This window comes from Ovis aries, chromosome 2, assembly GCF_016772045.2.
Source record: "Ovis aries strain OAR_USU_Benz2616 breed Rambouillet chromosome 2, ARS-UI_Ramb_v3.0, whole genome shotgun sequence".
Classification (NCBI taxonomy): Eukaryota; Metazoa; Chordata; class Mammalia; order Artiodactyla; family Bovidae; genus Ovis; species Ovis aries.
The window spans coordinates 249,401,619-249,429,480 of NC_056055.1; the positions used below are offsets into that span (position 1 = coordinate 249,401,619).

Consider the following 27,862-nt stretch of genomic DNA (forward strand, 5'->3'; position numbering starts at 1 on the left):
TTTATCTTCTGTATCCATTCATCTTTTGATGGACATTTAGGTTGCTTCCATGTCTTGGCCATTGCAAATCTTTTTCAGTTAGTTTTCATCTTTTCCAGATACATGCCCAGGAGTGGGGTTGCTAGGTCATACGGCAACTCTGCTTTTCATTTTAAGAACATCCACACTGTTGTTCATGGTGGCTGTGCCAGGACACATCCCCACCAATGGCATAAGCGGACCCTTTTTCTCCACACCCTCTCCAGACTTCCTCTTTCTTCTTGAGTGTTTTTGGCATTTATGTCTATATGGTACAGATGCACTACAATGTATTGGTTATTGATTTTTGTCTACTGACTTCCTGTTATGGTGAGAATTTAGCTGTCTGATACGACTATCCCCTCAGCTCCTCCCTGTTCCAATATATTATCATTTTTTGACTAAATATTTGCAGTTTCTAATATTATGGCTATGCAATTATTCATAGCTGAGCATTTATACTACTGATTTAATTTTCTTTCTTGTTTTATTTTCCCGAAGTCAACAACTGCCTTTCTTAGAAATATTAATTTTGGGGCAGTGCTGGGTCTTCATTGCTGCATGCAGGCTTTCTCCAGTTGTGGCGAGCAGGGCTGAGTGGTGGGGGCAGGAGGCTGCTCTTCGCTGTGGTGCATGAGCCTCGTTCTGGCGGCCTCTCTGGTTGCGGAGCACAGGCTCTAGGCACGTGGGCTTCGGTAGTTGCGGTGCCTGGGCTTAGTTGCCCCGTAGCATGCGGGATCTTCCAGACCAGGGACTGAACTGGTCCTTCACATTGTAAGGCATCATTCCCTGGACAAGCAGGGAAGCCCTGACTTATATTTTTTCCTTTGTGTTCACTGATAATTCTTGCACCTTCCTAAAACTTCTGTTTCTTGGCAGCATTCTCTAAATAACTCCATTCTTCTGAGTTCTGGATTGGTTTCCTTTTCGGCCTGTGACAGAGCTGTCGTCTTGGGAGTCTGTAGTCATCCTAGAAATTCTTCCTTCCTTCCTTCCGACGGGAGTTCTGGCTACTGGATCATGTCTTACCTTTTCTTGGTTTGCTTACTCTTTCTTGGTTTGCTTACTCTTTCTTGGTTTGATTTGCTTAAAAAGAAATTATGGAAGCATGTTTCACCAGTAGGTATGGGAATGCCAGCCCCTGGTGTTTCTGTAGTTTAAGTTACAGTGGCCTCATCTAAGCCGGTTGTCCGCCACGGGAGTTGCACTGCCACCGTGGGGTCTGTTCACCATCTTTGTTAGCGTCTGCCTTTCTTCCGTGTTAGGTCTCTTGCCTCCTGTCTGTGTACCTTTTCTTTTGTGGTTTCTGCCCTCATTTTGGAAGAACATGCCCTCTAGGAGCTTCCTGAGAAAGGATGCATGGGAGGCAAAAGCTTTAAGATTTTCTGTGTCTGCCAAGTGCTTATTCTGTCATACGTACTGAATAGTTCAGCTGGGTACAGAATTCTAGATTAGTGTATTGGTTAAGGAACAGGCCTGTGCACTGTAAAGAACATGGCTTATTTCTCTCACACGGATGGTCTGGAGGGAGCAGGCAGGGAGGCAGTTGTTCAGGCGCCCGGTTTCTCCCCCACTGATCGCCCACCATTCCCTGGGTCGATCCTAAGCCAATTCACCAAAACACGTCCACGTTCACGCGCGGAAGGAGCGGAAGGCGTGGAAGGGGAGAGCAGGCAGTTCCCTTTGAAGCCGAGACTGAGAAGCCTGCACACCCTCTGATCAGCTCCGTGGGCTCCTGGGGGAGAAGTCATTTTCTAGTCCATCTTTTTACGCAGGATGTTGCCTTCTCAGGTCCTAAGTTTACACAGGGATCTGGACCCAGTCTCCATGTGAGGGCTCTGGAGTTCATTTCCTGTGTGTGACCCTCATGAAACCCCCCAGCTCCAGGCTGTAGGGACAGGCAGAGGCCCAGCTTTGCCAACAGCTGAAGCCCTAAGGGCTGTCCATTGCTCTGAGCAGCCCGGACACCCTTCACCACTGTCTGGAGTCCCTGGCGGGCTGGACCTCCCAGCTTGCTGCCCATCTCCATCCCCTTCTCCCTCACACACCACCTCTCGCCCCCTCTGTTCCCAGAGCTCACCAACTCTTTCCCATCTCCTGGCCTTTCCCAAGCCGTCCTCTCCGCCTGACTCTTCCTGACATCCATTTAGCTTGCCCCCTCCTCCTGCTCAGATGTCACCACCTTGGAGACTCTCCCTGACTCTGAACAACGGAGTTCATCACTATCCCTTAATCAGCTTTTACTTTCTCTCAAAGCACCCATCACTACTCAGATGAGGACCATGATTTTTACTTGTTCAGGATCTGACTCTTGACTAGATAAGGGCCTAGGAAGCTGATTTAGAAAGTGATATCAGGGAGCAGAATTGAGGGAAGGGGTGTGAACAGAGGAATTGTTGTGAATACGAGGAGGTGCTATTGAGTCAACTACCCAGGATCTTCTGAGGAGGACTATCAGTGGTGGCTCAGAATTCTTAGGGGAAGCGCGAGAAGCCTGTATACCCCAGAGCTGGCTCCTCTGTCAGGGGTGCCCCTCACAGCCTTTTAATTCCCCTGCACTTCTGGGCTGCATACGTGTCAGAGAGGTCTGCAGCAAGAAGCAGGAGGTACGGTCTGAGGTGAGACCCCGTCAGGCTGTCCCTGTGCAAAGCTGGCTGAGGCCCACAGAGAAGTGGTTGCTGTGACAATGGCTGGTAAGAGGTGGGGCTGGGAGATGACACAAGGGCCTTAAATAAGCATCGCCTGTGTTGCCCTTCCCCAAGCACTTAGATGAGTGACCAGCACACAGCCAACACTTAATACATATTTGAATGGATGAATGTACGTATGGCGCTGCAGTCTAGTGGGGAAAAGGGACGCAGTGATGAGCTAGGAATGTGAAGTGGGCTGTGATGGCGTAAGTACAGGTTGTCAGGGGGGCTATAAGCTGGAGCCCAGCCAGTCTACTGGGAGAGAGAGGGCTTCCTGGAAGAGATGGCCCTTAAGCTGAACTCTGGAAGATGCAGGAATTCACTGCATAGCTGGCTTACGAAGCATTTGCACATCTAAGTAAAAATACCAGGGACAGAACTCATGGGAACATTGACCAAGCTCTTTCCGTGGGCCAGTCTGCTGAATGCTTAGTGGGTCTTGTTAGTCTCTGTTTTTAACCCTGTAAAAACCGTTGACCGACCCACCTGAGAAGTCAGGTGGCTTCCAGTGACTGGGAGAGAGAACCCTTCCCCCTACTTCACATGGGCGGACTGAGGTTCGGGGCAGGGCAGTAAGTTGCCTACAGTCACAGAAGTGAATGGCAGAGCCGGGATGAACACCCAGAGGTCCTGAGCTGGCCAGACAGAACAGGGGCTCAGGAAGAGGGAGTGAGGAGGAGGGGAAAGGAGGCGCCACCGTGCTGAGCTGGGTGGCACTGCCTCCCTAGCTATTACCAGCGGAAGCTGAAGGAAGGCGCCTGTAAGGCTCAGGAGACAGAATCGGCCGCAGTGCGGCTGCGGCCCCGGAAGAAGCTTCCCTACAGCCCCCCGCAGGCAGACACCCTGGAAATCCCTGAACGCAGAGTCCTCAGGGTCCTGAGCCGGCTGAAGCAGCAGAACTACGGTGAGGGCCCCGGGCTCCCCCAGTGGCTCCCCGCTTCACCCTGGGCTCCCGCAGCTGGGGCCAAGGCACGGCTCCTTGCTTTAGGCCTAGGTGTGTGCTGATGATCACCCCCCTCAGCTCAGCCGCCCCACTCTTCACTCTGAGCCTGAGCCCAGGGAGCACAGCTGGTCCCGAGACCCTGGACTGGGAGGGCAGAGGGGCTGAGCAGTGCCAGCTCATCATTTCCTGAGCACTCTTGGGGTCACTCACTGTGATAAACCCTTTGCAGATGTGCTAGAATCCAGACATATTAATTGTGTTTGTTAATACCCCACGCATTTACGATGAAAAAATTAAAAGTTTAAGCAACTTGCGTAAGGCCCCACAGCTCACGTGTCAGAGCGGGTAGTTTATACGCAAGCCAGACTCCTGCTGTGTGCCAGGTGGGTGGACAAGGAGCTTTCCGAGTGTCTAGGCATGTGCTCCTTTCTAAGCTGCTATCAGCCCTTACCCTGTGCTCCCTTAAATCCTCCTCATCAGCTCTGAGGTTGACCTCAGGGAGGTCAAGTGAGTGGCCCAAACCCACCCAGCTTGTTGTGGCAGAGCCGGGTTCTCCCAGGGGTCGGCCTGGCTCCCAAGGCTGAGCGTGCTCTGAAACACCCCCCTCCTGCCTCTTCCACCACTGCCAGCTGCCAACCTGCAGAGCCCGTACGCCCAGGTGCCTTGCATCCCGCTCTGCCCGCGGCTGGACAAGAAGGCGGTCCGCCGGAAGCAGGGCGGCCCCTGCGTGCTGGAGCAGCGCCCCTCCAGCGGCCTGGGCCCCGACCCGCACAGCACCCTCCTGCACACCGGCTCTCAGGGAGGCAGGTGGGTATCCCGAGGGCCCGGCAGGCCCCAGCGCAGGCCCGGCCACTGCCGCGTGAGAGGGCCTGGGCCTAACCCGAGGGGCATCCAGCCTTCCGTGGGAGGATGCAGACACTGCTGTTCCAGGGACGAGAGAGGGGAAAGGGCAGAAGAGGGAAGAAACTAGTCTCTGAGAGCCTGTGGGCCGGGCAGATTGTTCCAGAGTCAGTGTATGTCTGCCTTTTGGTGCCCAGGACTCCCTGGCACCTCCTGCCCTTCTCCCGCACAGGTTTAACTCTCAAGTTCTTTGTCTGAGTCTGATTCTGCCTTTGGAGTAGGAAACCGGCTCAGCAGCCGGGTGGATGTGAGCTCTGCCTGCAGCGGCCCTCCCTAGGCCTGCTGGGATGAACTGGAGCAGAGGGTGGTCACCCCCCCCGACCTTCTCTCCCGCCTCTCCCCCAGGGAACCCGGCCGTCTCAGTTCTGTGCCGGCTCGAACCCACTGACCCTGCCGAGTCCTGACTCTGCCTGCAGACAGACGGGTCATCGGGCAGGTACTGCTGCTGGATTTCCCTTTTGCAGCCTGGTAAGCCAATAAACAAGAACCTCAGCCTCTGTGCCTCTGTGCCACCAGCTCTCAGAGCACAGGGCCTCAGGCTCCCTCAGGCCTCAGAGCCCTGAAGGCAGACTCGCTCTGGAAGCCTGCTGAGGGCCAGGCTTCCTGCTAGAGGTGGCCTGGGTGCAAGCCTTGGCCTTCTGTGCACTCTCCAAGCACAGAACGGGAGTGTCCTCAGATGACTGTCTCCAGGCCTCGGACTAGGAGCCCCACAAGGGCAGGAACTCGTCCCCCTGCTTGAAGGGAATGGTGAACATAAGGGACGTGCCTGGGAAAGACCGTGGCCTCTCACACAGGAAGACCCCATGGAAAGGCAGCTGGGGGGGTGGTGGTGCGGAGGCCCCTGGGGGCTGAGAGCCAGGGGTCTCCTTCCCTGGGAGTTGACGGGCGTGGGTGCTCGGCCACCCCAGTCCTGTCCCCAGAGCGCCCCCAGCAGTGAAATGCAGCCACAGCGAAAGGTGAGAAGGGCAGAGACCGAAATAAGGACACGGCTTTGACAAGTTTAAAACATGTATTTAAAATACAATTTATAAAATGCCTCATCTGCCGACTCAGGAGCCCGCGGTGCGGGTGGGGTGGGCATGCCCGCCGGACCAGCAGAGCAGGACGGCAGGGGACAGGCTCCCTCCTGGCGCCCCCCCCACCCCCTGTTCAGACGCCCGAGGGGCCCGCATGCATCCCGGGGGCCACATGGCCGAAAACAGGACCCCGGAGGCTTCCAGAGTCTCTGCCTACCGGGGAGGCTGGGGTAGCCCTGCCGGCCCGTCCCTGAGCAGAGCGTCCCCAGGCGGGGCGAGCAGGGGATGGGGGGGCTGGGCGGGGGCCCTGGAAGGGCTGAAGGGAGCAGATCGGGTGTTGCCTCCTGCCTGCAGGTGGGGAGCACCCTGACTGAGTGGGCGGAGAAGGGCGGGTCACCAGGCCCAGACCCCCAGCTCCTTTGGTTATAGGCTGACGTCAGAGTAGTGGCTCATGGGAAGCGGTTAGCTGGGAGGTCTGAGGCCTGGCTTGGGGGTCAGGGAGGAGCTGGGGAAGGGGACAGAACCACGGAGGCAGAAAGGGGCAGCAGCCTCAGGTTTCTGCCCCCCTCACCCTCCCTGGGGTTTTCCAAGCCAAAGCCTGCAGCTTACTTAAAAAAAAAAAAAAAAAGCACTTAAGGAAAGTTACAGACAGCTACAAAAAAACCCCACAAACACACACAGAATCCAAACCGTTCTCCGACCTCCCTGCCCACCTCCCCCCAACACAAGAGTTTCCTCTTTCATTTCTTTTCACTTTCGCCTGTCACCTCTCCGTCTGGGGGGCCAAGGTAGACTGCTGGTGGGTGGGGGCAGGCACGCGGCGGGCAGAGCCCATCTTTGGCCGGAGGGAGGCGGGAGTGGCAGTCCCCACTACCTCCTCGATCCAGACACCCACCAGCCGGCCTCCTGGGCCCCCGCCAGGAGAGGGGATCAAGGGCAGCTGGTCCCAACGACGGGGCCCTCAGCACCTCTGGCCTTCCCACCTGCCGACCCCTGTACCTTCTCCACCTGAAAAGGACAGTCTCATCTCGGGCCAGACACCACTGCCACGTGAGGGATGGACGCTGTCCGTCTCGGACGCGGAAACCTGGTCAGGGCCGCAGGGCCATGGAGACAGCAGCCTCCCCCTGCGCACCCCGGAGAGCCTGGGGCGGCACTCAGCACCCCGCAGACTCTCACTGAAGCTGCGTCCAGCTCTGCGCACACACCGCTTCCGGGCTTCACTCAGAGGTAAGCCTGTGCTGTGCACTAGCTGCTGAGGCTGACAGCCAACCTCCGCTCCTAAGGGGCAACGAGCCAAGGCTTGCTGGGCCCCGCTGACATCCCCACGGGGTGAGGTGAGGGCAGACCAACCAATGGCGGGAGCAAGCCTGTGAGACCTGGCCCGCCACCGCGGCCAGCGCAAGCTGCCCCCACCACAGACGTCACAGCACGGCTCCAAAACTCGTCTGCCAAGCAGGCAGGCCGCCTGGCTGGCTGAGGGACGCAAGGCGCAGTGCAGCGGCAGAGACCAGAGAGCCTGAGAGGAGCCAGATGGTGCGCACACAGCTGCTCTGGGCGGAGCACTAAGCCTTTTCCACCTCAAAGAGCCAAAGCCAGTCTCCAGCCTGTAAGGGAACACTGCCTTCATTCCAGGCCCTTGCTCTGGAAAAGGGTGGAGGGTAGCCAAGGGGCAGGGGGAACCAGTCTGTCATCACCAACCTTTGCAATGCACAGCTTGTTTTTCCCCAAACGCACTCAGAATGGTTTGCTCCTAAGGTAGTGATTTCACAAGGGAAATGTCCTGGGTTACAGTTACCACGCCAATGCCATCAACAGTGATGGCAACCCACAGACTCGTGAGAGTTAGTTCTAAGTCTTGCCAGAGCGGGAAGGTCCACCTATGTTCTGCTCACACTCAGCAGGAGGCTCAGCGTCCTGGAGTCAGACTGTCTCTGGGCTTCCCTTGTGCTGAGAGCGAGACACTGAGCAAGTCTCGCAGCCCTTCTCCTAACACCGGGAGCGCGGCCTCACCCCCGCCGCCTTCCGGAAGCAGCCAGCCTGGCGGCAGGGAGCCACCCTGAGGGGTTTTGGAAGGGGAAGTCTGTTCACTTTCTCCATCTCCCAAAATACTAGAGGTGAGGGGCTGGCACCCTCCCCAGGCTCTCTGAGCCTACAGAGCCAGCCCAGTCTGCAGGCAGGGCGCAGAGGCCCTGGGCCGTAGCTGGGGGAGGGAGGTATAGGCATGGGTGCTCATCTGTCCTGGGGGCTGCAGAGCCCGGCCCCATCTGGGCGGCAGTAGGAACACAGAAGCTAAGCTCACCAAAGTCCTATTGGTTAATGTTTCTAGTGAATTTCCCAGAAACACTTTTAAGTAGACTACCAAACTACCCTTTCTCAATTAAAAATTCATTAAACTGCTAAAACCTCTCCCATGCACTTTTTTTTTTTTTGCAAATCAAATATTTGTATAAACAAACAAAAATAGGAAGGAAAGAAAAAAAAAAGAAAGGATATTTTCCCATGGAACTTGCTTTTAAGTGATGAAGACACGCACTGGAGGGTGGTGGACGGGAGTTCTCTGCGCTTTGTTATCCCAAATTAACGAGCATGATAAACTGCTATTGCTGGCGCTGGCTTCGCCCCAAGTGGCCAAGGGGCACGGCCTGACTCTCTACTCTGAGTCCCTGGGGGGGGCCCCAACCCTCCTCTAACCCCCACCCTTTCCCTTTCCATTGACTGGGGACAGCCCTTGCAGACACGCCAATGCCGTGGGAAGAAGGGGAAGGGAGGTCACAGTGCATGGGGGTCAAGGTCACAGTGGGCGGAGCAAAGGGGATCACAGTGCAAGTCAGTCGGTCGCTCCCTCTGCTCAAGTCCAGCGGTCTGCCCCGGCAGTGCGCCCGGGGTGGGTGGCGGCATCCTCGGCAGCCCGCGTTTATCTGCGCTGTTTGAAGCCTTGGGACCCATCAGGACCCAGAGGCTGTCTGATCACATTGTTGGGCTGCCGGCTGTCTTCCGGCTGGGAGATCCGGGTTGGCCTGAAGGAAAAAGACCAGAGGGAGGCCTGAGAAAGGGCAAAGGAGAGGCCCCCAGATCTTAAAGTCAACTCCTGCATCTGGGGTGGAGGCCAGTGGCTCCCGGCCGACTCTGGCTCCCTGGGTCTGCTTCTCTCTCGGGCAGACTCGGCGCACCTCCAAGCTGGGAAGCCTCCGAGAGCAGGTGGGGCGGAGGGTCCCTGAGCGCTATTGCCCGCAGCACTCTGGAGGCGAGGGGAGTGCCCCAGGGCCCCTGCTGTCCAGGGGCAGCGACAGTGACCACAGAGAGCACGGGTCCCGCAGACCTTCGGGGGCCAGGCTCCCCAGAGGCCGGGCTGAGGCTAAGACCTCTGACCAAGCGTCAGCAGTGACCCCGCCCCGCCGCTCCTCCGCTCCTCTCCAGATCACGGGGCTAATGGCTAACTCGTAGGACTGAAGAACTGGAAGAGAACGGACTTCTCCTGCTTTGCCAAATGAGGGCTTAGAGGAGAGAGAACGGGAGTCCATCAAAATCATGACGGCACGGTAGAGATTACTACTCCAAGCCTCAGAATACCCCCTCCCTCCAAAAGAGGCTTCTCGTAGTTAAAGGATGTTTTAACAAATACTGCTTTACCGGGAGGTGACAAACTTACATAATGCAACCGCTAGAGCTGCAGAGGCAAAAATGCCATGAATAAAAAAAGAATTCAGGAAATTCGCAAAAGCATCAGAGCAGGCCATATGAGACCCAGAACATCCTCAACTACTTGCCATTTAATTGTACAATAAATGGATGAGGTAGGCGACCATCATCCCGTTTCTCGGATGAGGCGGTGAAGACAGAGGGTGAGGTAGGTCTAAGCTGAGCAGAAGGAAGCGGCAGAGGCGCACTCAAAGCCGGCCAACGTGATTCGAATCCGCGCTCCTCCCCCAGGGGCGCGGCGGCCACACTCACCGGTCGAGGATGGGCTTCTCCTGCTCCTCCTCGGGGCTGGCGCTGCCCAGGATCCGCTTCCGGGCCTCCGCGTACTCCGCCTCCCGCTGCGCCAGGGACTTGACCGGGAGGGCCGGCCTGCTGGCGGAGTTGGGGCCGCTGACCACACCGTTGCTGGTGGGCCTCTTGAGGATGCGGATCTGTGGAGGGGGCCCCGTGGGAAGGCTATCGTCCTGAATCACAATGGGCACTTTGGGAGGAGATTTGGATTTCCTGCTGACGAAGAGCAAACACAGCCTCAGAAGTCCTGTCCGCAACGAGGAGGCCCCAGCGCGCCCCGCCTCACCCTCCCAAGCCTATGCATCAGTCTCTGGCCTCTGACCAGACACTGAGATTCTCACTCAAGGGTTTCGCCAAAGAGCAAGCTTGCTTATTAAGCTCACGCAGCCCCAGGTCTGCTCCCCACACCGAACCCCAGGCGAGGGGGTGGGAACCCCAGCTCACTCTGAGACGTCTCTCCTCGAGTTCATCAGTCACAACCACCACAGCTTGGCCCCTGTGGCAGAACATCTCTTGTCCAGAATCCACTGGCCTCAGTTAGAAACCCCAGCTTCCCTACGCAGACCAGAATGTAACAGGCTGGTAGGTGGGGGAGCCCCTGAGCCTGGGGGTCGGCAAAGCAGTCCTTCCCAGTCAAGGTCCCAACATGCGCTCAAACCCGGGCTCCAGGGGGCCGGCCCCGCCGCCCTGACCGGCATCCAGGCAGGGCTGGCCACACAGCCCGGCCTTCTGCTGAGGGGCCTGGGCCTCCCGGACGCTGGCCGCCCCTTCGGAAGAGCTCCCGAGCAGAGCCCCTCCCGCCGCCGCAGCAGGGCTCTCCGTCTGCTGGACGCGGCCGGGCTGCGGTCAGGACGATGCAGACGGCGCCTGGCAGCGCTCCAAGGAAAAGCACTGTCCACGGCTGGGGGTGCACGGCGGGCGTGTGCACACGAGGGCGGGGCGGGCAGCAGGGACAGCGGAGAGCGAGGGTCCAGGCGGGAGGGGCCACGAAGACCCTCCCCGAGCAGTCACCTAACTCCTCCTCAGAACCCAGCAGCCCCGGGCGCCTGGTTTCAGGGCCCTGGTCTCAGGAGGGGTCGGGACGGGGGCCTGGAGCGGGTCTGGGGGGACCAGGGCGGGTGGCCAGGGCGCTGCGACCAGGCGCGCAGACAGACGGGGAGCCAGGAAGCCGGTGGGTGGGCAGGGCCCCCAGGCCCCCACAGAGGCCCTCTCTTCCTCCCCGCGGGGCGCTGACAGGCCAGCAGGGCCAAGACGGACCACGCCACTCAGCCTGCACCCGCTCTGCGCACCTACTTCCTGTGCTGCCCGAGCGGGGGAAAGCGACCCTTAGAGGTCCTGAAGACCCCCGAGAACCTCTCCTCCCCGGCCCCCTCGTGACGCCCCGAGCCACCAGTCGTGCAGGGCCCAGGGGACCGCCTGCCCGGCCCCCCTGTGTCACAGAGAGGGAAAGTGGCGCCCAGGAGACCGCGCCCACACCTCAGTCAGCCTCCGCGCCCAGCCCTGGCCCGGCACCACCCCCTCTCTGCAGACCGCCTCTCGGGGGCCCACTAACGCAGCACGCAGCGACCACTGCAGCCTCACTCCCACAGCCGCCGCGTCCGACCCTAGAGGAAGCGCTCGCTGCCCGCCAGCCTGACCTGCCACACCTAACGGCCGGCTGGAGACGCCGCTGACTGCCCAGCGCTCCCGGCGGAGCCTGAGCCTCAGACCAGACAGCAGCCTTACCTCTCCTTTCGTGTGATCTTCAGTTTTTTTTCCAACCGTCTGTCTATTTCCTAGAGGAAAAAAATGTATATAAAAGGTGGAAAAAATCTCTCTCAAATAAAAACTTACGTCTTTATTTTCAGAGCTAAGGGCAGCGTCCTCTGTGACCAGGGACGACAGTGTGTCCTTAGAAGTTGGGGGTGCAGCCCTCCCTTCATGAGCCTCTGGGGTGTGGGGCCCTGACTCCTTGCAGGTTCGTCCCCCTCCATGCCTGAGGCTGCGTTGAGAGTTCTAGACCTCATCCTTCAGCTGGGGTCTCTGCACGGCCTCGAACCAGTCTCCTGGATGCCCACCTGCCCTTCAAAGAGCCACTCACATCAACTCTCCACACATGAGCCTGCCTGGGTCCTGTCCCCACTGAAGATGCTTCAACTGATCACCGGTCCGGTCTAAGCCCTATGCAAGCCTCCCGCACACACACCTCCAGCTCCTGTTCCTGTCACACCAACCACAGCAAAACCAAGCTGGCCCGGCCCGCAGCCCAGTGTGGGGCGCGCCTGCCTCCAGTCTCGGCCCCCCGGAAACTCCCAGGTACCCTGCAAAACACAGCCTGAGCGGCTGCCTCACCTCTCTCAAGTCTCGGCGGCCACACGGGACACACACTCTCCCTTCACGAGCCGTGGATCACACATTTTACAATCAATTTTCTTTTTTTTTTTTTACATGTATGGACTAGAACTCTGAGACTAGCACCTAGCAAGAGGCCTGGAACAGAAGAGAAGCCGAGCGCGTGCACAGCCGGCTGGGAGTCGGAGTCCTCCGAGCCTCAGCAGCAGCAGCTGCAGGCCGCTCCAGAGCCTGGGGTGCAAGCCTGCACGTGCGGGACAGGGCAGCGGCGCCCAGCACAGCCCAGGCTCCGGCTCCTCAGCTGTCTCCTGTGTGTTCTTAAAACATGTCCCATTCACCCATGCTCAGGGAGGGCGAGACCATCTAGCTACCGGAGAGGGGCGCAATCATACGCAAAATTACGTACTGGTTCTCAACCTGGGGTGACTTTGGTACATTTGGCCACGTCTGGAGACATTTTTCAGGTGTCATTACTGGATGGGAGGTGTGCTGGCATCCTGTGGGCTAAAATGCCCACCAGGATCCCACTAAAATCCTACAGTGCATAGAACAGCCTCGCAGCAAAGAATCATCTAGCCCCAAAGGTCAGCAGTGACAAGGCTGAGAAACCCTGGCCTAGTGAGATGGGTGGGTTTTCAAAGGACTCTGGTACGTGCAAAACGTTAAGAACGATGGCCTCAGCGAGAAGTTTCTGAAATATTTTTCTCAAAAACTTCAGAGCCCAGAGCTAGTTTTCACAAATTATATCCTGAAATATAGTTGATGGCTACAGTTCAAGCTGGTTAGCGGTACTGTTCAAGCCTTCTACAATCTTACTGATTTGCTTGCTCTATAGACTAAAAGAATAATCATTCCTTTCAGTACATTAAAGCTTACCATTGTAAGTGACAGCCTCTACCTTAGAAGCTATCGTTTCACATCCATAAAGCCATTCCAGCTTGCTTCTGGTTGATGTCACCTGGAACATGTTCCCCCTTCACTTCCTTTCGTGTCCTTGTTTTTGTTCCCTGTGAACCACGTGAAGCTAGCCTGACGCCATGAAGCTGAATCTAGACTGAATCTGACACTGACATGACTGGTGCTGAGCTGTGTTTAACATGTTTTATTTTTATGAAAGACTCTAACTATAAACATTTGCTGCTGCTGCGTCGCCTCAGGCGTGTCCAACTGCGTGACCCCAAGACGGCAGCCCACCGGGCTCCCCCGCCCCTGGGATTCTCCAGGCAAGAACGCTGGAGTGGGGTGCCATTTCCTTCTCCAGTGCGTGAAAGTGGAAAGTGAAAGTGAAGTCGCTCAGTCGTGTCCAACTCTTTGCAACCCCATGGACTGCAGCCCACCAGGCTCCTCTGTCCATGGGACTTTCCAGGCAAGAGCACTGGAGTGGGGTGCCACTGCCTTCTCCAAACTATATTTAGGCAAGCATAACAAACTGTATTCTGAGGGCACCTCCAACTCTCTGGAGCGGGTAGGAAGCCACAAAAATCAAACCTCTCACTCAAGCTTGGAACACAAGCTGGTGCCCGATGGCTGTCTAACGCTGAACAGAAATGGTGCATGGAGGGGTGAGAGAATGAGCTAGACGTTTTCTGTGAGCACACAGACATGCACTCAAAGAACACCTAGGCCCGCTGCACCCTCGGTGATGAAACTCCTCTGAACTTCAGGATTGACGACAGTGTTACTGCCTGAGTCAACAGTATGTTTCGTGTTAGACTAATACCCACCAACTTTTAAGGGCTTTTCACAAATAACTGGTAGTTTTGAAGTTTGCGTCAGTTTGCTACAATCTGAAACTGAGACTTCCTACTCAAGCTCCTCCATCATAAATGCAAGGTTTTACATCCACGGGATTTAGTCTTCAAACGGGTCAGATCCAACGCCTCCAGAGGTGGGCAAGCACCCAAACTCCCTCTGAAGGGAGCACAGTGGCGAGGGGAGGGGGCTCCAGGGGGCCAGGGAGCACGCGTCCCTCAGACAGGCAGCCACGCCCGGGGAACGGAAGCTGCTGCTCCAGCCTGATGCGAAAGCTCTGCATTTGTAAGCTTCATTCCAGGGACGCTCGCCTCTACATTGCTCTGAGGACCAAATACAAGGCAAATGGACCTAATAATGGGTTAGCAGGTTTTTAAAAGCACTATGGGAAATACACAAGACAGTGACTGAATCTGAGCGCGCCCATGCAGGCTTCCTCTCAGGAGGGCACGGCTCCCTTCTTTCTCCAGGGCCCGAGGGAAGCCGGAGAACAGAGGCTGGTGGAGGAAAGCCCTTCAAGAGGGCGCGTGACGGCCAGTGCCTCAGGGCTGCCCGTGCACCTCCCCAAACCCCCTTTCCGGTCACACCAGCCCTGTGTGAGCCAGAGCGGCTTTTCTCTTTCTCCGTCAGATGAGGGGAAGGTGCTCAGAGAGGCTACAGAGCTCCCCCACGGTCGCAGGGCAGCCCCAGAACTAAGGCCTCTGGAGGCCCGCCGCATGCTGCCGCCCCCCACGCCGCTCAAGCCGGCGGGCACCGAGATCCGTTTAGCGGGTTGAGGAGGAACTCGGCCGGCAGTGGGGAGGACGCGTTCTGACGCCGACAGCCCTGGTGGAAAGTGGGTCCCGGCCGCCTCGGCTGGCCGGCTGCAGCCCGGCGCGCCCAGGGCCGTCGCAGGAGGCGGGTGCTCTGCCGGCAGCCGGAGGAGGCCCCGTGCCTCCTGCTGGCGTCTGTCCAGGGTCAGGAGTCCATTCTCTCCTCGGACAGGCCCTTGCAATCGACGCACGCTCCGACCCCGGCTCTGAGGAGCTGGGCCCAGCGGACACTCTCCTGCAGGGCACACTACAAGGAGAACGCCGGTCTCCTCAGAGGCAGCAGCAGAGGGACTCCAGCGGTCGCAGAAGGCCTGGGGAAGCGCCTGCTGTGGCCCCAACAAAGCATCCAGCCAGCTAAGGGCACCTGCCTCTTCCACAGGGGTGCACGCAGGCCCGGCCCAAGGTCAAGCCTCCCGTGGGAGAGGCGCAACCGCCATGGCTAGTGAAAGAAACCCATAGGCTCAGCACTGGAGCTCGACCCTGGGAGAGGAAGGCCCACTGGGGCGCAAGAGATCACGGCGAGGGGAGTTCTAGTTCCCACGACTCCTCCTTCCGGAAAAGCTCTCTATTTCTTCTCGAGTAGCACTGAACAGACTCCAGAAGACGGTGCTGTGTCTCCTCTCTCTGGGTGAAAATCCTCAGCAACAGGTCTGCTGTCACCAAGCGCAGGTGGCGCTTCACCTCTGCAAGAGAGGGCCACGCTGCCTGGTCTGCGAGAACAAGCGAACCAGAAAGGCAGCAGCCTAGGGCCGGGGAGCAACGAAGAGCCACCGGAGGCAGCAAGGTGCTCCCGGATAGGCTGGCCCTTAGGAGAGACAGGAGGGAGGCCACCGCCACAAGACGGGCGCAGTGAGACGCCAGGGTCTGCAAGTTCAACGCACCCGAGAGAGACGCACAGCCCCACCGGCTGCTGAGGCCCTTAATCGTGCGACGAAGGTGCTCGCGGGAGCCTCCAGCAGAAGCTGGGGGTGGATGCACAGGAGCGGGAGGAGACACTGTGAACAGTCTCAACTGAGACCCAGCCAGAACCTTCCGACGGAATGGAGGGCCAGCACGTGTGCACGGCAGGCAGACGACGGGGAGAGCCGCGCTCCGTAACACAGAGGCGCACGAGAGAGAAAAGAGCAACGCGAGGAGGGAAGAGGGGAGGACACAGGCAGACGAGAGCGCCAGCCTCCTCGGGCCGTGGTGCAGGGCGCAGGACAGCACCATTACAGCCGCACTGGCAAGACGCAGACTTCACCGCTCCACCTAGGGACGGCGAAGCCAACCCAGGCCCTCTGGTCACCAGGCAGCCGACACAACTGCCGAGAATCTCGATACCGAGCGGAGGTCTGAGAGGTCCTGGCTCTGACCAGGAAGCACCGTCTTTCCATCAGCACAGTTACGCTCTAAGGGACTTTTTGAGCACAAACTGTCTCTCTGCCAGTTGCCATTTCAGAAGCTGGTATTTTCTGATTCTCCTCTCAAATTCAAGGTGAAATGACCGATCTTGGGCTCCCTTTGAACCGCTATGCCCCACAGGCTCACGTAGTCCAGCTCTCCCAAATTGGGAACCACATCCTGCAGGGAGACCCTGGGGGATCTGAAGAGACAGCGTTCCTCTGAGAAACAGAGCCTGACCGGTCGTGAGGAAAAGTCGGGAGAAAATGCCATCAAGGAGTGAATGGTGAGCCCACCTCCCAGGGCGCTCTGGCCCCTGGACGCGCAGGGCAGCGGCAGAGCCCACGCCGGGCCAGCCTCTCTAGGCGCCGGCAGGACGACAGCGCACGGCGCCTGGCGAGCAGGCCGCCTCTGCCAGAGCCTCCTGGGGGCAGTCTCCCCAGCAAGGCACCTGTGTCTCCACACCACACACCGGGGGAGTCTGGCTCCTCCCTCGGGGGCCTCAATTGCATTTAGGAATAAAACAAAATAGCTCGCAGGTAGCTGCTGTTCAGCTGCTAAGTTGTATCTGACCCCGTGGACTGCAGCACACCAGCCTCTGTGTCTTTCACTGTCTCCCAGACTTTGCTCAAACTCATGTCCATCGAGTCGGTGATGCCAGCCAACCATCTCCTCCTCTGTCATCCCCTTCTCCTCCCGCCTTCAATCTTTCCCAGCACCAGGGTCTTTCCCAAAGAGTCAGCTCTTTGCATCAGGTGGCCAAAGGATTGGAGCTTCAGCATCAGTCCTTCCGATGAATATTCAGGGTTGATTTCCTTTAGGATGGACTGGTTTCATGGGTGGAACCAGCAAACTCTGGTCTAAAGCCAGATAAAAAGGTCTCCTTAACTCTTAAAGCACACCCCTGGCTATTTCAAGTCCAGATGTGCAATTTACAAAAGCTTTTCCCAACAACCTTCATATCAACTTTAGTAACGGCGCTTCATCCCTGCCTTTTCCCTCCACATCACTGGCATGGCGGTGATCCGGTCCTGCCACAGGGGGCTGGCCGTCTCCAATGCCTCTGCCTGCCCCACCCCTCGGCTCACTCCAGGAAGGAGGGTACCCACAGTCGCCTCGCCCAGGTCTGATTTTACAGCCATGCTTCAGGATCCCCGTCAGGTTCAATAACTCCTGAGCAAACATGATTGGGTAAATCAGAGCAAAAGGCAGAATTCAGAAGTTGAGAGACAAGAGCTGTGGGGCGCAGTGAAGCCGTCAACTGCCTCTTTAACACAGACTCGGGTTGGTCTGTTTGAAGGTTCCATTTCCCACCAGGCAGTCCTCCTTCCTGTTACTCCCACAGCAAGGAAAGACACTGCACTTTAATTATGTGGGTCACTGTAGGGCACAGGATAAAGTCTAAAGCTCCCTCCCCAAGGAAATCTATGCTTTGTTGATGTATCTCAAGGCTATTTTCCTTTTGCTTCACTGTGATTAAAAAAAAAAAAAAGCTGAAGACACGCGTTTGGAAAGCCTAAAACCTGCCAAGCAGGAGACGCGCTAGCAGCGGGAGGCCGGGACTAGTGAGGCAGTCCCGCCGACTGGAGCCCCGCCAGGCAGAGGCAGAGCAGCCCCGCGGCTGCAGCGCGAGGCGTGCACGCACTGCCAGGAGAGAGAGACGAAGCCCTGGGAGAGCTGCGCAAACTCACGGCAGGGAGAGACAGAGCGGCAGGGAGAAGAGAAAGGAAAAAAGGGGCCCCAGAGAGACGCTTCTTAACTAGAGACGCTCAAATCTAGAAGGGCATCTGACAATGGACCCATCTCTCTAACCTTAGATTAGGTTTAGAAAGTCATCTGAGATTACTTCAGCTGCACCCAGCCACGGTTCTTATTAGCTGGTATCCATACTCAAAAAGCTACCGCAGAAAATTAGTTATAACTCCTAGGGCCAGCAAGATATGAACTGGAAGAAGTCAGGGGCACCAGAAAGCACAAAGGGCTCTGGGGCGGCAGGCAGTAACCACCCAACGATTTCTACTTGGTTGGAAGGGACACCCACTTCCTGCTTTCTTTCCCCAGTTCAGCAGAGCTTTCCGGATCCCCGTGCGCCTGCCCAGAAGGAGGGAGCCCTTTGGGCACGCTCTCCTCTGCCTCAGATCCAGCTGGGCCACTGTGCGCAGGGGTGCTGCCCTATGCGGCTGGGACACGCTTGACACGTGGCTGGTCCAAGCCGAGAGGCGCTTTAAGTGCCAAAGACACAGCTGACTTCCCAGCCTCAGTTAAGAAAAAAAGTGTAACGTAGCTCATTAAAGTATTTTCATATTGTTTAATGCTGATTGGGTACTACTCTGTATAGATTGAATTAAAAATATTAATTTCATGTGTTTCTTTATACTTCCAAACATGGCTTCCCAAAAATTTTACGTTACCTCCGTGGCCCGCAGGATACTTCTGCTGGGTAACACTGCTTTAGACCTAACCTTAGAACGAGAAGCATCCCTCCTGTCCATTTCATCTGCCAGCAACTAGTGACTGAATGCCCGAAGGGCCCCGAGGCAAGCGCGAAGCAGCTAGCACTCACTCAGGGCCCAGTGTCCGGCTCAGGCCCTGCTCTGGGCAACACTCCCCGCCTCGCCTCAATTCCGCTCTCTGCGCTTAACTGTCCCTCCCAAACCGCCCTGCACTGCCGCTGAGCTTACTGGTGAATCCCAAACCTTGCTCAGTGCTCCTTCCCTGCGGCATTTTTACAGCTTAAGTAAGCTTTTATCAGTAGAATGGATAAACCATTTTCTTTACTCAGCCTCCCAGACACTGCGATCCCGGTGGTTCCCTCTCACGCTTCGAATCTGATTTCCTCTATAAGATAGGTTCCTCTCCGTCTCCTGATCCCTTGAGGTTGGGGAGTTTGCCCCTTCTGTGTCCAGGCTGGCTTATTAAATGACCTCATCTAGTTTCACAGCTTTAAAATCACTCACATACACAGTCCCACTTGGATTTGAAAAGGTACCTCGGCCTACTGGGTCCAAAACCAACTCTTGGTTTCACTCCGTCGCGCAAACCTGCTCCCCCCACCGCATTTCAGCAAGTCCAGTCTTCCAGGGCTCAGGCCAGACTCTGGACTCGCCTCTGAGGCCTCTTCACTCGCACATCAGCAGATCTCGCTGGTTCTATTTTCAAAGCGTGTGCTGAATTTTCTGAGCGCTTCTGCTGCAGAGACTGTCCTGGTCTCAGTTCCGAGCAGCATCCTGATTATTTTCTGTGCTTCCATTCTTGCCCCTACAGTGTGTCTGCAGAGCACCCAGAATGATCTTTTTACTCTGGGATAACTTTATTTAACTCTTATCACTAGGCAAGGTAGATTTTATTCATCTAGTTTTACACACAAGGAAAACAAAGCTGAAAGGGAGTGATGAAACAAAAATGTTAAGGCAAGATATAAATGTAAGCAGAAGCTTCCCCTGCCCGTGGGTCTCCCCGCCCCCTCCAGCGTGCACTGCGCATCTGTGTAAGCACGAGCCAGACCCTCTCAGCAGCCGCACGCCTGCTCAGCCAGGGACAGCCTTGTCTCCCCCTGGCATCAGGCATGTGACTCCTCAGAAGACAGTGCTCCTTTCTCGATCGTGGAAGGGGTCAGAGTGACCCACCACTTGCCCCGTAGGTACAGACATCTCCGGGGAACTTTATGTATTACGCCAATATATCGACTCCCAAAGCACAGCGACCAGTGCAGAACAAACAGGTCAGACACCCTGGGGAGACCCTAGGCCACACCTAATGGAAGCTCTCAGCTTAAATACTTACTCACGGCCTTGTTACTTGCACTCTACCTGTTTTATAAGATTATCATTTTTTAAACTACCAAATGCGTGACTGACCCTTCAATACTATTAATGATGGTGAGGTCACTTGAACAGCCGACCAAAGGAACCGTTCCGTAAGGACACTGGCTGTGATGGCTGGACCCCGGCCGTACGGAGAAGCAGCTAGAGGGAGCCACTGCCTGGAGCAGAACAGACTAGAAAGCCGGGCAGTCCAGGGGTTCCGGTACTGTTAACCGGGCTGAGGCCAGGAGCACATTACACGGCCTGTCCACAAAATCTTCACCTGACCTGGAGATGAGCATTCCAAGCACTCCGGGCAAACTCGTCATAAAATGCCTCCCACACCTTGGCTGAAACTAAGACCAAAAGCAAAAGGGGCTGTTCAGGGAGGAATGTCAGCCACCACCCTGTTCTACAGGAGCCACGCCGCCAGGCACCGTGATCACTGGCCTCCCACACCCTTGGGAAGGAGGCAGGCGGACGTCAGGGCGAGGCCCTGTGCTCTGGGGAAACGGGCAGAACTGGTCCTCAGACAGCTACCTATTTTCAGGAGAAAAGTCTACCGAGCCGGCTTCTCACATCTTCCCATGCTTGAGAAAAGCACTAAACCCTAAGACGCCTGCCTGTCCCTCGAGAGTGGCAGGAGCTGATGGAGCCGCGAGCCCGGACCACACGCCCCTCACCACACACACGGCGCCTGGCCCCCCGCCTCTCTGAAACTGCTCTCAGAGTCCTCTGAGGCTCTCTGACCACGGCCTTCAGGTTGGCTAGAACAACACTTTCCATCAGATTATCGATGAATTGATCAATGACAGTAGGTAGTGACGAGCCCCCAAAGCATACCTGGCACTTGAACCCTTAGCCTAGCCTCCTGATTTCTGTCCTGCCACAGATGCAGAAAGTGGGCCACTGACCGCCCAGGGCACCCTATCCTTTCTTGTTCCTTTTAATAATGAAGATGGCAAGGCTTCTCTCCCAAAGGAAATATCAGACCTACAGACTCTGGGGGATGGAGCAAAGCCTCTATCGCTCCCCGACACCAGGTTTCATTCAGACACCCAAAGACACCTTCCCCACAAGTCAGTCAGAGTCATGGGCAGCAGGGGCGGGAAGCACAGTGCTTGGGGGCAGCCAAGAGAACAGGCAGGACAGCAGGGGCACGGGGCGGGGGGGGCGACAGGGGGGCCGTGGGGAGCAAGCCAGCCCAGGAAAAGGCCTGCAGGTCCAACCTGCAGAGCGCAACGGGCGCCCCCAGCAGTCCACAGGCTACAGGTTACCCGAGGCCATCAGCGTGAGCTACGGACACAGGGGCCCGAGAGGGCAGAGCTGTTCCATTTACCCTCCACATTCTCTCTCTCCGCTTGGCCAGATGTTAAAAAGTTATTCCCCACTTATAATCAAGATTTCAAGGCGCTCCCTGGCGGTCTGGTGGTTAGGACTTGATGCTTTCACTGCTGAGGGCCTGGGTTCAATCCCTGGTCGGGGAACTCACAAGCATCGAAGCACAGCTCAAAAAAAGAAAAAAAAAAAAAGATTTCGACCAGCATCTCACAGTCACTGTTGTTAGCATCACAACTAACAGCAGCACTGTCTTTCTGGCTCCTGAGCACTGAGTTTCTCAGATACACAGAGCGCATGGGCTCATCATCCAGGCTGCAGAAGCAGGCCAGCCCCAGGCGGGAGACACGCAGCTGCACAGGACACAGGGACCGGCAACCGAGCACCGGCAAGCACTCCACTGGTTAGCTCTCTGCCAAGCAGCAACGGTGAACAGACCGTCCAGAAAGGCCCTGAAGCGCAGGCGCAGGGTGCCAGCAGCCTCAGCCCGGCCGCCTGCGGGCGCTCCTGTCCCGCACACGCCACTGGCTCACGGAGACAGAGGGGACGCGAGCTGCACTCCGCCTGCCCCGTGACGCGCCCTCAGGAGGCTGCCGAAGGAGCCCTGCCAGGAACGGCCGGTGGATGTGGGAGTCCCCAGGTTTACAGGCTCTGCTCATTCACCAGTGAGACATGCAACTCAGCAGCAGGAACAGAACGGGCGGCTGGAGGGTCACAGATGCGCTTATAGTGCACACTCAGTCAGCAGGAACAGACACAACTGGAGCGGCTGAAGAATGCCATCTTAACTGGACTTACCACAGAGCAGTCAGAAGATAGAGACCACAGAGCTGCATAGGCTGGGTGGTGGAAGGATGCTTGGTGGAGGCGAGAAGAGTTTGGAAACCAGTTGGGAAGAGCAATCTCTATAGTAACCACTTAAGAAAAACCAATTTCATTCTGTATTTTGGCCACAGATAAAAGTAGCTAAACTTGATCTCCTAGGAAACCAACAAGTCCGCAGCTATTGTGACAGGAAAACAATTTCTGTGTCCGTGGAAAGTGCGCAGGAAAGGACCCACTCCGCTTGTGAAGGCGGCCACGGGATATGGCCTTAAACAGACAACGAACCGTGGGGCCGCTGCAGCACAGAGGGGACAGTGGGAGAGAGGGCTGGCTCCAAGCAGACCAGAGCCACCAGGTCCAGACGACAGTGCGTCTTCTCTGGAAGGACTTTACCAAAGCTTTAGAAAGACACACGGCTCTGACCTGTTGCAGAAGGAAAAGCAACTTTCCAAATTCCAACCCACAGCAACCATGGCAGCTCTCTTGTACACCCAGAGCACGCTGGGAACAAGACCCCCATGCAGCCCCCAAGAGGAGCGCTGAGCGGTTACGAGTGAAAAGCTCACTATTCTTTCTCTGAAATCACAGTGAAACATCTTTTTTCCAGAGTCCCAGGCACAGACTGCTCAGCACAATCACGTCTCAACTAGCCAACCGCTTTATAGAAAGCCCCTCTGAAGACGTCAGTCCCGCGAGCTCAGTCTTTCCGTAAGGAGCAGAGACAGCTCAGCAACGGCTCCTGCGGCCGCGCTACGCCTGGGTCTGTGCTCTCTGACACCGCAAATCGTAAATGCCTCCTCTACTGTAACACAGACAGAAGGAAATCGGCACCAGGTAGCCCCCAAATAACTGCATTTGCCCCCATCCACACCCAGTGCACACCCTCTGCGATGGCAGCGACTGCAGGAGGCACTGAAGACCCCAAAGCGAGGCAGGCAGCCCTGCTTCCCGGAGAGTGGCCTCTCCTCTGAACAGAGCCAAGCAAATCAAAGCTCCCATCTTTTAAATTAAAATCTAACCTTGGGGACTTTCCTGGTGGCCCAGTGTTGAAGAAGACATCTTCCAGTGCAGGGGACGTGGGTTTGATCCCTGGTCAGGGAACTAAGATCCCACACGCCGCGGGGCAACTAAGCCCCCACGGCGCGACTAGCGAGGCCAGTGCGCAGCAGCCGCTGGGCCCGCACTCCAGGACAAGAGAGGCCCTTGCTCCACAACAGAAAAGAAGCCCCTGCACGCGCAGCTAGAGAAAGCACGCGCTCGGCCGAAACAAGCACAAAACTCTCTCCTCTCCTAAAAAAGAGAGCGCCTCCAACACTCTGCTTTGCTTTCGGACAAAGCCCAAGCTCTCCAGAGCAGTGTAGAGGAGGCTCTTCCAGACTGGCCCCTGCAGACCTCTTGGGCCTCAGCTCTTGCCAGTCTGCCCTGCCAAGGACGCCCCCTCCAGCCAGAGGAGATCCTCGAAGCTCTGCCAACGCTGGGCGTTCTTCTCTCACCGCCTCCTGGCCCGAGTGCACTGGCCCCACTCTCTGTCCTCCCAGACTTGCCACTGCTTAACTCAACTGGGCCTTGGAATCTTACTTTGGGCGTCACCTTCCCTACAAGACTGTCTCTGATCCCAGCCCCGGGACCCCCATCTATACTTCTTCCAAAGAAAGTGCTGCCTCCTCGCCTCCTCACTGGACTGTGCCTGGGACCTGGAGCACAGCAAGGACCCCATGCTCACTGACACTTTACCAAGACTCACAGACCACATGACGTCGCTGAAGGGCTAATGTTCAGATGACTGGCTCAATGAGAGCAGAAAGTAACCCCAAATTCTTAGTCCCGAAGACCACTATCCTTGAACTCAAGATACACTTTCTTCCAACTAGCTAGCTACATGACTTCAGAAGGCAACTTCTGAGAGGCAACGAAATGAGAAAGGTTGCCAAAGCTCGATGTTAACTACCAGTTCAATCCCATTTATGCACCATCGTCCTTCCCCCAGGACTGGGCTAGCTCATTGCCAATAAGATGGAGTGGACTGTGTCTTTTTTGAGTGTCTAAACAAGTGAACATAAAGCTTCAGTCAAACAATCAGAAATCTGAACCTGCGACCATCAACTAGCTTTTAGAAATGTTTTGATTTTTAAACTTTTTCCCTTCTCCCTTTTCTTTCTCTAACTTCGATCCCATGCTTGCACAGTAATAATTAATCAGTACCAGATGTTTTAAGAATGTAATGTCTTAAAAATGCAACCTCTGATAATATCACTGATGCACAAGTCTAAGTTATTTTCAAAACAAGACGACCTCTGCAGGCTCCGCATCCGGACCACCAGGTCACAGACCACTGGGTATGCGGCACAGACGGCCTGGCTCCTGGAATGATGATTAAGAAATACCACAACAGAATGATTAACCACCAGCTTCCCCTCTCTTTCCCCTTTAGAAACTCCTCACTAGGGAATTCCCTGGCAGTCCAGGGGCTGGGACTCTGCCCTCTCACCATGGAGGGCTGGGGTTCAATCCCTGCTTGGGGAACCAAGACCCCACAGGCCATGAGGCACTGCCAAAACAAAACAAAAAATCCTATCTAAAAAAACCAAGCTGGTGTGGATCTGAGGCTTGTCTCTGACTTCCGTGCAGCCAAGTCCTAATTCTGCTGCAAACACCTTGCTTTGCTATAGCCCAGGAACTCGAGCTCTTTTCACACTGAGCAAACTGTTAGCCTGATTTGGGGGGAAACATGAAGATTACAAAATGGGTATTTGCCCTCAAAATGTGCTTGAGATAAGGACACAACTTAGGGTCTGAATCAACATTAACTCAATTCTACATTTTCATTTCTCCCAAAGGCAGTGTATTTTTAAAGTATCATTTCCCTGACGGAATATAAGTCATATTTTTTAACTTGTCTTTTCTCTTTTCTGAGGCTGTAACTCGTTGGGAGAGTAGGTAAAGGGACAGTTTTATACCAGGTAAGAGTTCACTATACTAACTAAAAGCAAAAAGCAGTCTATTTACAGAACATTTGAGATGTTTCTCAGTCAGTCTTCCCCCAAAGGACACAACAGAACTTGATACTGAATGTTTTGAAAATAAACCGGAAACAGTGACCTCAGATGTCCTGACAAATAAGAAAGAAATGCTAGCAGGATGGCAAAATTCTCTGTGGTGTCGGAGAACAGGAAATCACCAAAAACCTCTACTTCCAAGGATTAGAACTCTAGATTACATAAAGTTCAAAGGCTCACGTTTAGAATGAGTCAAACCCCATTTGCTAGCCTCGCCATCCCAGTTTTTTTATTTTGGCAAGGGGAGGTGTGTGTGTGTGTGTAATTTAACTCTCATTACCGTATCGCAGTTGAGAGACAGGGTAACCTGAAGCTAAGACTTCTACATACTCAGCTGGCTACATCTGAGAAACACTGTATAGTCAGTTTCCCTATGATACAGACATCAGGTCTCATCCCCTCCTTCAAAAGTACACATTTACAAGACTCTTAATGAAATTCACAAAGGGAATCAGGTTCAAGGGAGCCTTCAAGTAGAAACCCAAAGCAAACATATTAAAAGTAAAAGTCGACGCCCAACTCCCAAACTGTCCATAGATCTCCAGGTGGGAGGCAGCAGAGTGCGAGAGAAAGAGTCCAGATTTGGAGTCAGACAGGCCACATCCCAGCTTCCGGATTACCATCTGCGTGACCTTGCACCAGATAGGGTTCCCTACATCTCAGTTTCCTTCCTTATTATCCTACAGAGGACGATGCCTCCACAGGGTGTTCCAATTAAGTGAAAGCTATATAAAGGAACTTGCACCGGGGCCGCGCTGCTCACGGCGCCTGTGTGGCAAGGCTGGGCTCCGCCTCTCTACCTGGCACTTATGAACGGTTTAGCACAAAGAACCCTGGATGAGCACCAGAAAGACCCAAGCTAGATCTAACATCTCTGGGGTCTGTTCAGCTACAGAACTGAGAGCGGGCTAGCTTATCTCCAAGCCCTCTACAGCTTCTCAAAGACTAAGGCAATCCTCAATTTCTGGACCCTACATTCATTTTTTGTTCATTTTCTTCTTTAACATGAGAAACTCATGTACCTTTGAAACAGGTGAGGAAAAAACAAAGAAAGGACAGGATTCTCAAGAAACTTATCATTTGAGTCACATTCAAATTGTAGGCCAAGCTCTTTCGCAGGGAGCAGCAGGAGGGGTTCTGAATGATTCACTCACATTCGTAGGCAGTAAACGCCTCTACCGGGAGATTGTGAATTCTCTGGCACAAACTCGCTGCTGAGCACGCTGTCTAGCACAGAGCAGACACTCCAAACCGCGTGTTGGACGAACAAAATACCCGGCCGGCTGACACCTGCTGCTCCTCACAAAGATCTTTTCATTGCTCTCCTTACTCAAGTCAAAATTCAAGAAAGATGGTCTAAGAATTGTACTCAGTACCTTCTGAACGAGTTGATTCTTCAAATCCTCAATTATGCTGAGAAACAAACACCCTGAGAGATGCTGAACCACCACTGGGAAAAACTTCAAGGCCAAAGGTCCAACAGTAAGGGAATGCTACGGGAGAGGTCCGTTCTCGGCCTCCTCAAGCGCTGACAAGCGCCTTCAAAGCTTGGGGGGAGGGGGAACCCAGCTCCTGTCGTTCTACCCCGACTTCCCTCCTAGCTCAGTCGGTAAAGAATCTGCCTGCAACACAGGAGACCCGGGTTCGATCCCTGGGTCGGGAAGATCCCCCGGAGAGGAAATGGCAACCCACTCCAGTGTCCTTGCCTGGAGAATCCGATGGACAGAGGAGCCTGGGGTCGCAAGAGTCGGACAACTGAGCCACACTCGGCTCTCCACGCCCTACTCCCGATACACAGAGCTCCAGGGGGATGAACAGATACGAACACGCGAGCCCCAAAAGACCGCCACACCTTCAGCAGGGTCACCACGGACTCACACACTCTGAAAACGCCAAATTAAACACGAACCAAGTCGAACTGGCTGCTCCAGCTTGGGATAAACTATCTTCGCACAGCTTGTGGAGGCAAACAAAAGCCCCCAAAGCGAAGAGCCGAACGGTCCATCCCCGCTGCCCGCCGGGGCAGCGGCTGCCTCACGCAGCGCGCCCCCGCCCCCGGCGGCCACTCTTCGAGGTCCTCCCGGGGCTCGCGCCCGCGGGACAGGGGCTGCCGCCGGGGCCCTCCCAGTAAAACTGAAAGAGGAAAACAGCCCGGACTCGCCCACCGAGGCGGACGGCAGGAAGCAGCGGGCACTCCGGCGGAGCCGAGGGTCCAGAGGTGACTCCGTGTCCTCCCGCTCTCCTCCGGGCCCCGCCTGCCGCCCCGCAGCGCGCACTCCTCCCCACACGGTGCGTCGCTGCCCATCAGAGCGCATGAACTTTAAAATGGAGCTCGGGGCCGGGGCGGGGGTGGGGGTCCGACGGGGCGAGAAGGGCCGTAGGAGCCCGGGGCGGGCCGGCGGGCGCCCGGCAGGGAGGCCCGGGCGGCGGGGGGGGCGCCCCGGCGGCGCGCACGGCGGCCCGCGGGCAGCGGGGGAAGGAGGCGCACCGGGCCGAGGCGGAGAGAGAAATGGAACGCGGCCCCTTTAAGAGGCCTTCGCGGCGCCCGGGGGCCAGGGGCCTCTCCTCCATCCCCGGCCCGGCGTGTGGGGCACTTCCTCGGGGAGAACCATCCCCAGACCCGCTCCCCGGAGGCTTCCCTCACGCCAGGTCCCGCCCGGCCCAGCCCCGGGGCGGCGGCTCCTCCTTACCCCGCTGTCGGCCGCCTCCTCCCAGCTTTCAGCGACCTCCTCATCTTCCATCTTACTCGCCGCTTTCCCTCCTCCCCCACCCCTCCGTGCGCCTGCGCCCTGAAGCGCGTCTCCGTCGCGGGCGCCTGCACGCAGGGCCTTGCTCAATGAACCCCGCCCCCTGCCAAGGCCGGAAGAGGCTCCGGTCCAAGGCCCACGAGCCTCGGGGAAGCCATCTTGAAAGAGGGCAGAGAAATCAGAAGGTGGCCATTTTTCTTAAGGGCGACGTGTACCGAATGGGAGTCCCTGTGAAGTCATCGTCTTGAGTACGGG

At 56.2% G+C, this 27,862-nt stretch overlaps 2 protein-coding genes across 5 annotated transcripts in view; one reads left to right on the forward strand and one right to left on the reverse strand.

Moving 5' to 3' along the window:
* The window catches only part of SPATA21 (spermatogenesis associated 21), a 38,222-nt gene extending 33,061 nt beyond the window's left edge, over positions 1–5,161 (forward strand). Inside the window, exons 12-14 of the mRNA XM_042242718.1 lie at positions 3,437–3,612; positions 4,281–4,458; positions 5,068–5,161. Coding sequence (XP_042098652.1) covers positions 3,437–3,612; positions 4,281–4,458; positions 5,068–5,161 — 448 coding nt within the window. The remainder of the gene's footprint in view (positions 1–3,436; positions 3,613–4,280; positions 4,459–5,067) is intronic.
* Positions 5,162–5,541: 380 nt separating this feature from the next.
* On the reverse strand, positions 5,542–27,623 carry SZRD1 (SUZ RNA binding domain containing 1). Of its 4 annotated transcripts, none has more exons than XM_015093750.3 (4): positions 27,551–27,623; positions 11,286–11,335; positions 9,522–9,773; positions 5,542–8,587 (listed from the first exon to the last, which is right to left on the reverse strand). In XM_015093750.3, the coding sequence occupies exons 1-4, from the start codon at positions 27,599–27,601 to the stop codon at positions 8,485–8,487; spliced, it is 456 nt and encodes a 151-aa protein (XP_014949236.2). In that variant the 5' UTR covers positions 27,602–27,623; the 3' UTR covers positions 5,542–8,484. The 4 variants fall into 4 exon arrangements, with proteins under 4 accessions (XP_014949236.2, XP_014949235.2, XP_042100716.1 ...); XM_015093749.3 differs by having other exon boundaries at positions 9,522–9,776; XM_042244782.2 differs by lacking the exon at positions 27,551–27,623 and adding an exon at positions 27,026–27,294.
* Positions 27,624–27,862: the final 239 nt, after the last annotated feature.